Below are 13,396 nucleotides of genomic sequence, written 5' to 3'. Positions count from 1 at the left end.
CTTTGAGCAGAGAGACGTGAAACAAACAAACAACAACAACAAAAAAAACAGGACAGTGAAAGTGAAGAGTTCTATGAGATAAGATTGAACAATTGCAATTATCAGTGACTTTTACTCAATGATGATTTGTCCTCAGTCCTCAGGACAATCCAAGTAGTTCACTTTTCACAGCTCTGACAGCTCCCATTTTATAGACCCCACCATACACATATTCATTAGGACTGATGCGGAAGCTCCAATACTCTGGCCCCCTGATGCGACGAGCTGACTCATTAGAAAAGATCTTGATGCTGGGAAAGATTGAGAGCAGGAGAAGGGGATGAGATGGCTGGATGGCATCACTGACTCAATGGACATGAGTTTGAAGACTTAGAATGCACACTCATCATTCACATACCCTCTCTACCACTTCTCCCCACTAAAAGGTAGTGCAGCTCTTTATATTCCAGCAAGTTTTCTCCTAAGCACTGGGACAAGGTAAGGAGAAAAAAAATAGGAAATGGTGAACTGAATGACTTGTGATAAGAAACTTCAACACTTACAAATAATTTTGTTGGTATTTTTATAATTAAGTTCTGTTAAATTCTTTCACAACATTGTAAGTCAACTATACTTCAATTAAAAATCCTTTGTTTTGTCCTAAACTGTCTGTTTATATAATGACTTCTCCAAATAAATTATCAACTATAGGACAGGGACTAAATCACACCTTATGTATAACTCTTGATTCCCAGCATTTCATAGAATGAAGAATACAAAAATCATTCTTTAAAATGTTTATAAAGTTTTAGCTTTGTGCATCTAATATGATTCGGTCTAAGCACTTATTTAGCTCCTATATAAATTGATCTCATTTGCATTCATTAGATAAGGTTAGCTGATTGAAGGAAAAAACCCACCTTAAGGATTATAACTTTAAGCTTCCCTGTCCTAGGATGAAATATTAAAGAAATAGTATAAGAATTATGTGGTAATGTGCATGAGTAATACGTTTGAGAAGCATAATTTTGCTAACAAAATTATGTGAGATGTTAATATGAAAGATTTTATCAAATATTGCCCAGCTGGTGCCCCAAAGGAGCTACACTATGTTTCTTAAAAACAAACAAAAAACACGTGGGCTATTAAAATCAGAGCAAAATATATAACAAAAAACTACATCTTATAAATCTCTGTCATTTCATGTCATCAAAAAAAACCTACTTATTACAGTTGTTCTTGTCGTTCAGTCGCTTAGTCTGTCCAATTCTCTGTGACGCCACGGACAGCAGCACACCAGGCTTCCCTGTCCTTCACCAAATCCCGGAGCTTGCTCAAACTCATGTCCACTGAGTTGGTGATGCCATCCAACCATCGCATTCTCTGTCATCCCCTTCTCCTCCTGCCTTCAATCTTTCTCAGCATCTTATTCCCGAGAGGCCATTACTAGAGGATAGCAATCTTAAATTATCTAAAAGCACCCTCTAGTGGCAAAAACGTAATTCACACGTAAAAGAAAAGTATAGAAATAAATGACTATTGTGACATTTAATTAAAATTTCTCTAAATGAAAATAAAAATGAATATGGCTCTTGTAAACTTTGTTTCAATGATTCTCCACTACTATATTCAACAGAACAATCGTTGGACAAATCAATCTACTTTTAGTACTAAAAATACACTTAACCATTTTAAAACTAAAAATACACTTAACATATAAAATACATAGATGTGCAATGCTAATAAAGACATAAGAGCCCTGCTGACTTTCTGTAGCTATGTACGTATTCTATTATTTTCCATTCCCTGAGCTTCTACTCATGGTAGAAAGTATCCACCTTGAGCCTAAGGAAAATTGAGTACAAATTAAACATGTTTAATATTTTCACTACAGACAGCTATAGTTTAAAGCTTTTAATATGATGATCTAATTAAGTATTCATCACAAATACTTTTTGCCACTGAACTGTATATTACCTAATTAGAAATGTTCATAATGTTTCCTTCTTAACCTCATTTCTCTAATGTTTTCAACTGCCAAATTTTATTGCCTAAAAAGAGAATTTCTATGCCTTAAAAATCTTGTGAAGAAACAGATTTATAATGCTTTGAAGTTATAAAACACTTCAAAATAAAACAGTAGTAACTCCTTTTAAAAGCTGACAGCACATAAAAAAACTGCCAGTGAAAACTCTTTCTCATTAAAAAAGTCTGTATTTTACTTTGAATATATTCTTATTATTTCAGTAGATTGCTATCTTTCTACCTGTGTCTGAAAAAAAGATACGACATCAATGAAAACCAAGTGGCATTTTTTTGCTTCATGTCTTTATTGAATAGGTTCAAAAATGAAGACATCATTTGTAATTTAAAAAAACAGAGTGAACAAGAGACAACAGCAGCCATACTACTCTTACTTTTCCAAGCTACTAACTTTCAGAATATTATATAAGCAATTTTTACAGTTTTAATTTAAGTTTAAATCATCTTTTCATTCTACCACACTGGAAAATACTTGTGAAAATAAATAAAAATAAAATAAATGATGCAGAGATCTAGGAAAATTTCTTAAAAACTGAACTATTGCACAACAAATCAACATGAAAATAATATATGCAAGTAATATAAAAATGCATTTAAATACACTGCATCGATATGTTTCATAATTCATTAATATATTTCACCTACTTACTGTTTGTAACAATCTCTGGGTTTTGGAATTAGATGATTTCTTACCAACTCATTTCCATATAGTACATTATAACATTTACTTGCTACAGTAAAATTCAGTGAGAAACAAACATGTGCCACTTTAAGATCACTTAGCTATTCCTTCCTTGGGCGGACAAAAATTACGTGATCTTTAAAAATATACTTGGAAGAAAATAGTGCTCAATTCTAGATAAAGCAAGAGTTTAAAGTTCTTTCTTTATATGGTTTCTAATAATTAGAACAGAAGAACATAAACAATTGAAATGGAACTCTGATATGTACATTATTCTCCTAAATTTATTAAAGCTATTCTAGTTGATGGAATAAGATGTAATATAGTTTTATTGAACTCTGACCCTTCCTTCTGGCCAATATGACTAAATAAAGGCAACCAGAAAAAAAAATTATTGTAAGTCAGGAAAGGAACTATTATGTAAATCATAAATTTCCATTACCACTAAGTTATCCTCTGACCAAATGAAAAACACAAACAAAACAAAAAAACTAATGAATAAAATTATAAAGTTAAGTATAAATGAATTTCAGAGAAAGCTATAAGCCACAAATTTCTACCCTGATCCTCACAATTGATCAGAATCATAAACAAGAAGTTAGAAATTGCCTACAAATGATTTGCTGTACCTTTATAATAAGATCAAGGTTTGTTAGGTTTGATTCAACAGAAATAACTACTGAATTACTGAATTTGGCTGCACAAGCAACCAAAGGTATTTACTAGTAAATACAATGTTACACTGAAAGTGACAATGATTAAAAGCTGTATTTTAGTCAAAGTAAAGGTGAAAGTATAATTACATTTTTGTGAATGTTTAATTACATAATAAAGCAGCTATCCATTACAGCAATGCATTTTCAGAGGCTTTTTATTGTGAAGTAAATGGTGCTTCAGCACAAAACACTGGAAGAAAAACATGAGTAGGAAAAATTAAATATTAACATTCTCTTAACCTACCCATAAATACATGTAACTATACTTCGAGTGACTAAAATTCAATTCTTTTTACCTGCATGCCCTGCACTAAGGATTAATTATCGAAGTTAATTGTTTATTAGGTGAGATGATCTGTTTTAAAATCCATTAATTTCTTCTAAATTCAAATACATAGATATAAATGCAAGACTTTGCAAGGAACTTTGTGCACCTTCTATTAAATAATTAACTTGCCAACTTTGCAAAAATGAAGTAGCAAACTACTCTTCAGACATGAGATAATGGGGAAAAAAGGACAAAAGTGAAATCTGAAGACAATCAGAAGTAGAAAGAATGTGTGGTAAACTAATACACACTGAGCAAAAAAAAAAAATCATTCAGTTATAACTAGAAAAAGAAACAGCTGTATTTTCAGATTTGTGTCTCTGAAAAGGGCACTGCATAATTATGTTTTAAAGAATTGAGTAAAAACCTCTATGGAATCAATAATACACTGAGTAAAGAGCAACATACACAATAGGGGTTTTTCCCTCTCTTTTTAAAAAATATTTATAAAATTAATTATTAAAGAGCTCTACAGGAAAACGACACAACTAATTGTAACTAAAATATTCTCTCAGTTTCAAAAGTTCAAGCATTCCATCCTACAATGATACTATCTGAAAATAGGTCAATAATAAAAATGTTTATTCTGATGTCCTGCTCAAAGTAATGATCATCTGAAAGCTTAGAGCGCTAAGCATTAACGCTGGATTGTTTGTGGAAGTATAGTAATGGACTTTAACAACAGAAAAGGAATACCTAAGTTAAATGATTCCACCTAAAGTTATTTTCTGACTGATAAGTAGGTATGTCCTTGAATGGCACAGCTTAGGTTATCAGGTATTTATTATATACAGTATATGTACACTCACATATATACACACACATTACACAGCCAAAGAATTATGCTCCAAAAACTTGAAAAAAAGTATTTTGAGTAATTTTAGCACGAAATCACTAGAGGAAGTGCTCTAGATGTCCAAGCAGCAATAATCATAAAATTCAGGACTTAGCTTTTTCTTTTTTTTGGATTCTGTTCACAGAACCATTCTCCGAACACCACATTCACAGCAGAACTTTGCCCATTCTACAGGGTATTTAGTCCCACATTCATGGCAGAATTTTGGTAAGTGTCCCGCTGAATTTCCCTCAATGCCTTTAGTGTTTCCACCATTAAATGAAGAGATGTAGTCTCCATCTGGCCTGGAGAGGTACAGAGAGAAAGTAGAAACACAAAGTTCATGACAGTAATTTTCAATCTGTAAGCCTTGGGAAACAGAAAATAATACTATTAAGTATAACTAAAAGCTTCTTAATCTCATCATTAATGCTCTTGACGAACTGATGCTTTCGAACTGTGGTGCTACAGAAGCCTATTCAGAGTCCCTTGGGCAGCAAGGAGATCAAATCAGTCAATCCTAAAGGAAATCAACCCTAAATATTCATTTGAAGGATTGATGCTGAAGCTCAATACTTTGGCCACCTGATAAGAAGAGCTAACTCACTGGAAAAGACCCTGATGCTAGGAAAGACTGAGGGCAGAAGGCGAAAGGGGCAAAAGAGGATGAGATGTTTGGATGGCATCATCAACTCAATGGACATGAGTTTGAGCAAACTCCAGGAGAAACTAAACGACAGGGAAGTCTGGTGAGTTGCAGTGAATGGGGTCACAAAGAGTCGGACACGACTGAGCGATTGAATTGAACTTTTCCCTCTTGTATTGAGTTGTTTGGTTCTTCTGTAAAGATCTCTAATCTTTCTGTGATAATATACTGTCACTGTTAATGACTTCAATTCCCTGTCTTATTCCTTTATATACTTCAACCTGACTTATTTTATAAGTAATGTCTGAAGAATTTCAGTATCTTAAGTCTTGGGCACATGTGTTTGTTTTCTGCTGTCACTCATGACTGATTCCCTGTTTCTCTGTATGGCTTGAAATTTGTTTGTTTTGTTGTTCAGAATTGCAAGCTCATGTGTGTTCACCTGTGAGAATCAGGAGGCCTGGGTTTACAGCATTTCATAAGATGGTTCTTTCTGCTTTTGCTTTTCTAAGCTCCAAGGAAGCCCTTAAACCAAGAGTATCCAAGTTAAGAATTTATTAGAATATGCAGATGTTTTACTTTCAAACCTTAAACTCATATGAAGGCCCACCTATAGTTATGAATTATCAGTGGGAATTCACATCTCTCTGAGCCATGGCTAAGACAGACAAGTATCCTTGGACTCTCTTATTCCTGATTGTTTTTTTTTTCCCCCTAGTCCAGCTTTCACTCAAGAAATAACCCTCTGAATACTGTGAGAGAAGGGTTAACACAACCTTTCTCCTCTTCTGTGGACACAGTTGACCTTGGGATAACTTCTCAGCTCTGTTTAATAAAAACCCAACAGAGGCGAAATGCCAGCGGTGTTTCTAAGCAACAGTGTTTGCAAGCAGTTCACTGAAACTGGACATACCTGGAAGCTATGTCTATGATACTGCTATTATGAGATGCCGATTCCCTTTGGGAAAAAGGACTTCTACTTAAACTGACCCTATACCCACCTATGAGATCTTATTCTCTTACTGACCTGAGCTGTCAGTTGGATAGCTGAGGAAGACAAGCTTCAGGAATGCTGCAAAGCCTCCCATGAAAGAGAAAACACCCGATGCTGCCCTGCTATCCTCTCATATTTCTGAAAACAATCCCAGTGACAAATATAATATACAGTCATATAAGTGCCTCTGGCTGAGTCTAAGAAGAATCTTTGCTGAACCTCTCAAGAATCCTGGCTTAGAGCAAGAGGCATGGTGGGAAGGGTGAGGAAAAGTTGTTTTTAACACTATTTTGTATAAGTACCAGAAGTCAATTCCTCTCTCCCCAAATTACCTTAAAACCCAACTCTCTACATAGTGAAGACCACTGAAAACCTCAAAAGTAGCTGCAGTGTCACAGTTAATTTACCAAATTGATCTCTAACCTTCTTCGTATTTTTTTCTTTAGAAATTTCCTTTGTTTGTTGAGAACTAAGCTACATATTCAGAAATACATATATATTTTCTCTTTTATCCAGTATTTCCAGGTGTTCTATTTGGAAGGGTTGTCCAGGAAATGTAGTCTATCAGACTTTCAGAAAAATAAATCTCTGAGAATTCTCCATCTGTTTTGGTTATAAGTATTTTTGTCTAGGATGGAGGTTGAGTATTCAGGTGAGTAAGGCTTAGGGCTTCCTATCAGATATAAAGCTCTAAAAAAAAAAAAGAATATCCTAAACATTTTGTAATGTGATTTTTGCTCCTGCCTGTTAACACTTTGTCTATTCTTTGGAAAGATAAAATTATTCATTTATTCAAGCATATGTATTAAGTATTCCATTTTATAACAGAATGTTAATCTTATACTCAGCACTGATTCAAAGCACATGGTTCCACACATATAGAACACAGTATAGCCATAATCCAGGACTCTAAGAAACAGAGGTTCACTTCCTTATATGAATCAAAAATACGTATCAAAGCCTCAGGTGAGACAAACAATACTTATTAAAGAACCTAGCTGAAAAGACAGCAACTTATCAATTCCTCTATGGTTCTCGTCTTAAGCACAAGGATCACTCTTAAAACTTTCTAAATGGCAGACACCCAGACCCCACTCTCCATCTGGGAGAGACCTCCACCTGTTTGGTTTTGGAAAGCTCCATAGATGCTTCTTCTAATGGGCAAAACCAGGAGGGAGAGCTAGCATTTTAGATACTTAAAAATCTATTCCTGGATTAAATATGAATAATGAATGTCTGTACATATTATATACTTATAAAAAGCAGACAATATATATAGTTTCATATAACACAACCAATCACATTCAGTAGGATGTTAATTAATAAGTTAACCACTAAATTACACAGTGCTTCTATATGAGAAATCAGAGCAGAACTTCTAAGGTCTCAGGACTTGTTTTACTTTCTCAGAAAAAGTGAGTTATTTTTCTGTTTCAGACAACAAGAATCATGTAACTACTCTTCTATTCTCCTGTACTTTGGCTACTACAACAAAGTGTATACGCCACTTTGTGGCCCAGGGCTGGCCTATCTACAGGTCTCATGACACAAACTTTGTAAACTAACCCCACTCTTTTTCCACTTTATCTTTTAATTCTCATCTTTCTTTTTCCTATTTTTAATTTAAAAAACAATGTTGTATTTCACTATACATTCTGTACCTTTCCTTAAAACTTTATGGAATAAGTTGGGATACATATGAAAAATAAAATATTTATAACTGGAATGATTTCATTATATGTTGAAAAACAGAGCCAATGTCAAAGCTGTGCAAATACTGTGACATATTAGAAAGGAATGTACATGGATAATCACAATCTCATCAGAGGAATTTAAATGTAATAAAATGCTGCTGAAAATTATAGTAGCAGTAGTGTAAAAAGTCTATTATTCAATTTGAAGAGGTAAAAATAACCATGCTGCAGTTACAATTAAGACATAAAAAACACAAATGCATCCAGTGGTACTGAACAAACTGTATTTGAGTATTTACCATAAAAATTACATCTACAAGGTATAAGAAAATACTATTTACACTCAAAGCTAGGTCTTTATTGTATAACATTAAAGTCAAATTTAATCACACAGGAAAAATTAGATTTTCTATTAATAACCTGATAGAAATTTTTTACGTGGTCTTTGGAAAACAATGAATACCTATTTTTCGTTATTACAATATCAGAGCTAAACATACCTGGCCATGTAGCTATCACTGTATGTTTTTCTTTTGCTTGTAAGCACACCTGAGGCAGGATTTCGGGCCAAACTAGGTGGCGTGGAATTTCGAGGTTTGATGTTAGTCCTAGAAGACAGAAAAAGATGGCATGATGAAAAAAAACTACTGAATAGTAAGCATTTCTTTCACAAATTGTTTATTAGAATGATTAGAAAAATAATTAGAAGCTATAGAAAGGTAAACTCAAAAGATTAAAATCCAAATAATTATTTCACATCTGAAATCCTTAATATGAAGTATAAGCCAAAGCATTTTGCATTGACTAAGATTATCTTGATGGTACATAAAATCATTAAAAAATATATATATATATATTCTTGACATGAAATTTATAAGTTAATATTTCAAATTTTTTAAAGTTTAAATATACAGTCCCCTCAAACTAGAGATAAGTCTTGTTGAGTGCCTAGAGTCAAATAATAATGTTAGATGTATAAGATGTGGTTAAAAATTTTGCTAACCATTTTTAAAGAATAATATTCCATTTATGAAAGCCTGTTCTTAGAAAAAGCAACTGGAATGAATTGGTTAATATACTCTTGCCTCTAAAGATTTTAATTTCACCAACTATACAACCTGGGCTATCTGTTACCAGTAAAGTGGCTGATCATACCTTTTTGAAAATTCCGGAATCAAAGAACGCTTATATATGAGGTAAAAATGGTAAAATGTATAGGCTTTGGAATTCAGATGAATCTGGATTCAAATCCCAACTGCCACTGAACAACTCTGGGTCTGGCAATCTGAGTCCAAGTACCCTCATGTATAACATGTGACCATCATCACTTATAGGAAGTCAGATATATAAAATGTAATTGATACTATATTTAGCATAGCGGAGGGTGATGATGGTATTACTACTATTAGTATTGCTACTACAAGTTAACACTTACATTAACAGTGCTTACTACATTTGATGTAGCTGCATTTTTTTTTTCCTGGCCACACCTCACAGCATGAGGGATCTTAGTTCTCCAACCAGGGATCGAATCCATGCCCCCTGCAGTGGAAGTGCAGAGTCCTAACCACTGGACCACGAGGGAATTCCTGTAGCTACATTTCTAATCACCTTCATATAAAATTTATTTAATCCTCATAATAATCCTATGAAGCAGTAAGGATTACTAATTCCATCTTGCAAAGGAGGCAACTGAGGCAAAGAGTAGTTAAGTAATTTCCCCATGGTGACAGATAAGTCATTGCAGAACTAGGTGTAAGATGTTCATTAGTGTTAGTTTCCTCCCTCTCTTTAGAAATTTAGTCAAATCTTTTCATTTCAGAGATAAGCAATACTGTGTTATATGATCAAGCAGAATCCTCTTTTCAAAAATGCCTTTGTATATTTTAAGTTCTCAAACTCTGGCAGAAATTCTTCCTTCTCTACTTATATAGCAAAGTTGGAGAGAGTCTCCCAAAATTTTAAACAGTTGTCTCCAAAATACATGCAGGGAGTAACAACATCTATTATTTTCCAAATGCCAGATATGATACCAGGTACTATACATACTTCACTTTCTTTAATCTTCACAAAAATCCCTGAAGATATTATTCCCATTTAAAGTTGAAAAAACTCACAGTCACAGAGATTAAGTGCAAAGCTATTACATGGCTGGGCTTCCCTGATAGCTCAGTTGGTAAAGAATGTGCCTGCAAAGCAGGAGACCCCAGTCTGATTTCTGGGTCAGGAACATCCACTTAAGAAGGGAGAGGCTACCCACTCCAGTATTCTTGGGGCTTCCCTTGTGGCTCAGTTGGTAAAGAATCCTCCTGTAATGCGGGAAACCTGGGTTCGATCCCTGCATTGGAAAGATCCTCTGAAGAAGGGAAAGGCAACCCACTTCAGTATTCTGGCCTGGAGAATTCCAAGGACTACAGTCCGTGGGGTCGCAAAGAGTCAGACATGACTGAGCAACTTTCACTCACAGTACATGGCCAGAGTGTTTGAATTTGAATTTATGTGGGTCTCATTCCAAATCTTATATTCAATATGCAATGATGTCATTCAAAGGGAGGCAACTTTGAATACTTAAACTATTTCTAAACTTTGACAAGAATCACTCTGGTGCATGTATGGGTTACCCTGCACCTCTTCAAATGGCCTTCAAACGCTCACTGCAAGTCCACCCACGAGGTGTATGCTACTCTACTTCACATGGCCCCTCTAGGGATGTTGTAGAACTATCACATGCCTTTTTAGGAATTCAGTCTCTGAAAACTCCCTGCCAAATGGTGGCAATTCCTCCAAGTGAGAGTCACAGAGGAACAGGATGGACAGGGTTTTTGGTCAAGAACAAAAACTTGTTAGAAATACTATCACCTTCATATAATGTACACATGAGATATATACACAGTACAAACATACCCATGCATATACATATACAACTTCATATCAATAGTTATTCAAATAATTAGAAAATAATAAAAAAATAATAAAATATAAGTTATCAACAACAGCTGTCATTATTCAATGCCTATTGTGTATTTTTAGTAACATCTATAAGGTAGAACTGGAATGCCAAGAACCATTTTGATCAGTACTTAAAACGTGTTACTCCAGTCTCACACCGTCAACACATTTTTCTTCCTGGACAGAGTCTGAAAGTGCTACCTTATTATGTGTCCATTGATACAATCTGCCTGCTACAGTCCAATCCAATAATAAAAGAAGGTCTAACTTTGCAATTGCACTTCCTCTACCCCATTGCTAATCCCTGTTTCTCTGAGATCTGCTTTGGAGGGTACAGACAGCAGGAATAGTGCAAAGAAAAAAAGCTCAGTGCACAAATTCTTCCTTCTAGAATTTATCACTGTCTACTTAAAAACAACACATGATGGCTGCTAATGATGAAGACTTTTCCCATCTTTGTTTTATTATATATCTAGCTAAATGTATTATTATTTATGGATGAGAGACTGTTGTGGTAGACTTTGGTTTAAAGGTTAATTAGGTGAGCTCTATTAAGTAATTTAACTTATGAGACCCTCAGTTCATCATTTTAAGATGAGAGGGCAAGACCTGCTTTGGGGGCACAAACTTGTAAGCTTTGAAGACTTGTGCGGAGAGGTCCAAGACTGCCACTGCCACTCCTGCTTCTCCTCTCAGTCAGAGACACCAGTACACAGAAGGGATGTGTTTACTTCCCTGTGTTATATATCTAACACAAAGACTGAGGATCCCTGGATTGAATGTTTTCTAAGATCTGTTCCCTGCTTTTTTATAATAATTTATCATCTACTTAACTAAAAGATATTCTAGCAATATTATATTTATATAATATATGATATAATATTCCCTATACATTTTTAAATAATATTACTCCTAAAAAATAGTTTCATAAAAATAACAATTATTAAGGTGACTCATTTCAACCCTCTGAAAATTAAAATTTAATTTAAAATTTAAATTTTATTCAATGAATGCTCTAAAAATAGACACAGAATAGAAATGCTCATCAAAAATCAGAGTGTTATAAATCCTAGAAGATTACTCAGCACTTCTTGGCTTAAAAATGATTAAAATAAAAAAATTTAAGTATAGAATATACAAATTTATAGTATTTCATTATATAAACCCTTTAAGGAAATAGCTGAAAAACAGTAACCAAACTGAGTTATACATACTTGCTTGTAAATGGGTAATAACTCATGTCTTCTGATGGCACTGATTTTGTATTGCTCTCATACAATCTTTGCATATGTCTTCTAGTTCCAAGTGGAGGGCCTAACTTGTCCATATTACTATTAAAATATATAAAGGTGTACCCATAAGGAGAATGTTACTGTTTCTTTATATTCAAAAAAAATTTTAAGATATTATTCTGATTCATCAGAAATCCACCCCTCAAGCTCTTTCATAATTATCTAACTGCCAGGGTAAGGACTAATGTCAAAAAGAATCCTCAGATAGTTCATACAATATCCATTATTAAATATGAAAATCACATAGCAGGGCAATGGAATCAATTAAAAAAAAAAACTTAAGAAGGACAACAACTGTTTAAAATTTTTGAAGCTAGCAGTGAACTGGACATTATTATTCTAGTACATAAATACAGACAGGATGCTTGTTCTTAGGGAGCTCACAAATAATCTAATTGTCCCCTTCCCTGAATTCACAGAACTTTCCTATTTCTAAAATGTTTCAGAGAAACATTAAGCATGATCCTATGAAAACACTGATGGCAATTCTAAAAACTACATGAAAAAATTAGAAGTGGCCATGCCAACTAAAGCTAATATTTTCAACCAAAATTATAAAGGATTTTCAGCTACTGAATAACAAAAAACTGCAGGTTTACAGAGATTTCATTATTTTATATCAAACAAATGATATTATCGCCAATCAATATCCATTAAAAGTAGGGAGCAGGGAAAATTAAATTTGGAAACTAGGAGTACTACCTTCAGTGACTACTGAATGACACATCACTGCTTGATAACAAAGAGTTTTTTCAAGGGATTTTTGTTTACTCATTTAAATCCTGAGCACCCACTATGTATCAGGCACTGTGCTAAATTCTGGGAATACTGTGGTAAATAAGACAGACCTGATGCTTTGTTCTTATTACACAGTTTAGTGTCTCAAAACAATCTGGTCATCCCTCTAGATAATAAGGATCTCTACAGACAAACACATTTTATCCAGTTTCTCTTCCTTCAATATCCTATACACAGCAGGCATTTTGTTGTAAAAGTTGATATCAATACTCTGCGGACGGTGCTGCTTTACATTAGGTGTTTACATCACACTCAGTAAAACATTTTAAAGAATTTTTTAAATGCCTCCAATAAATATATTGTATATTTATTATATATAAAACAACAAAACTTCTAAAATTTGTAAGATTAACATTGTATGCATTTTATTTGTGAGCAATCAGTAGAAAATTAACCTATTTAGAATTTTAATTAATAAATCAGATTTTTCTTTAAATTAT

At 33.8% G+C, this 13,396-nt stretch overlaps 1 protein-coding gene across 5 annotated transcripts in view; it reads right to left on the bottom strand.

The window, feature by feature from the left end:
- Window positions 1-13,396, bottom strand: part of ZC2HC1A (zinc finger C2HC-type containing 1A) — a 209,084-nt gene that overhangs the window by 151,809 nt on the left and 43,879 nt on the right. For 4 of the 5 annotated variants that reach the window (XR_011570619.1, XR_011570621.1, XR_011570618.1 and 1 more), the window contains exon 8: window positions 8,418-8,525. Coding sequence is in view for 1 of the 5 variants with exons in the window: in XM_019974022.2 (XP_019829581.1) it covers window positions 4,723-4,888; window positions 8,418-8,525 (274 nt within the window). In the remaining 4 variants the exon portion in view is untranslated. Of the gene's footprint in view, window positions 1-2,285; window positions 4,889-8,417; window positions 8,526-13,396 lie in introns of those variants that run through there. The other variant, XM_019974022.2, reaches the window with a different exon arrangement.

Source organism: Bos indicus, chromosome 14, assembly GCF_029378745.1.
Source record: "Bos indicus isolate NIAB-ARS_2022 breed Sahiwal x Tharparkar chromosome 14, NIAB-ARS_B.indTharparkar_mat_pri_1.0, whole genome shotgun sequence".
Taxonomy (NCBI): Eukaryota; Metazoa; Chordata; class Mammalia; order Artiodactyla; family Bovidae; genus Bos; species Bos indicus.
This window is presented reverse-complemented; position numbering and strand designations above follow the sequence as displayed.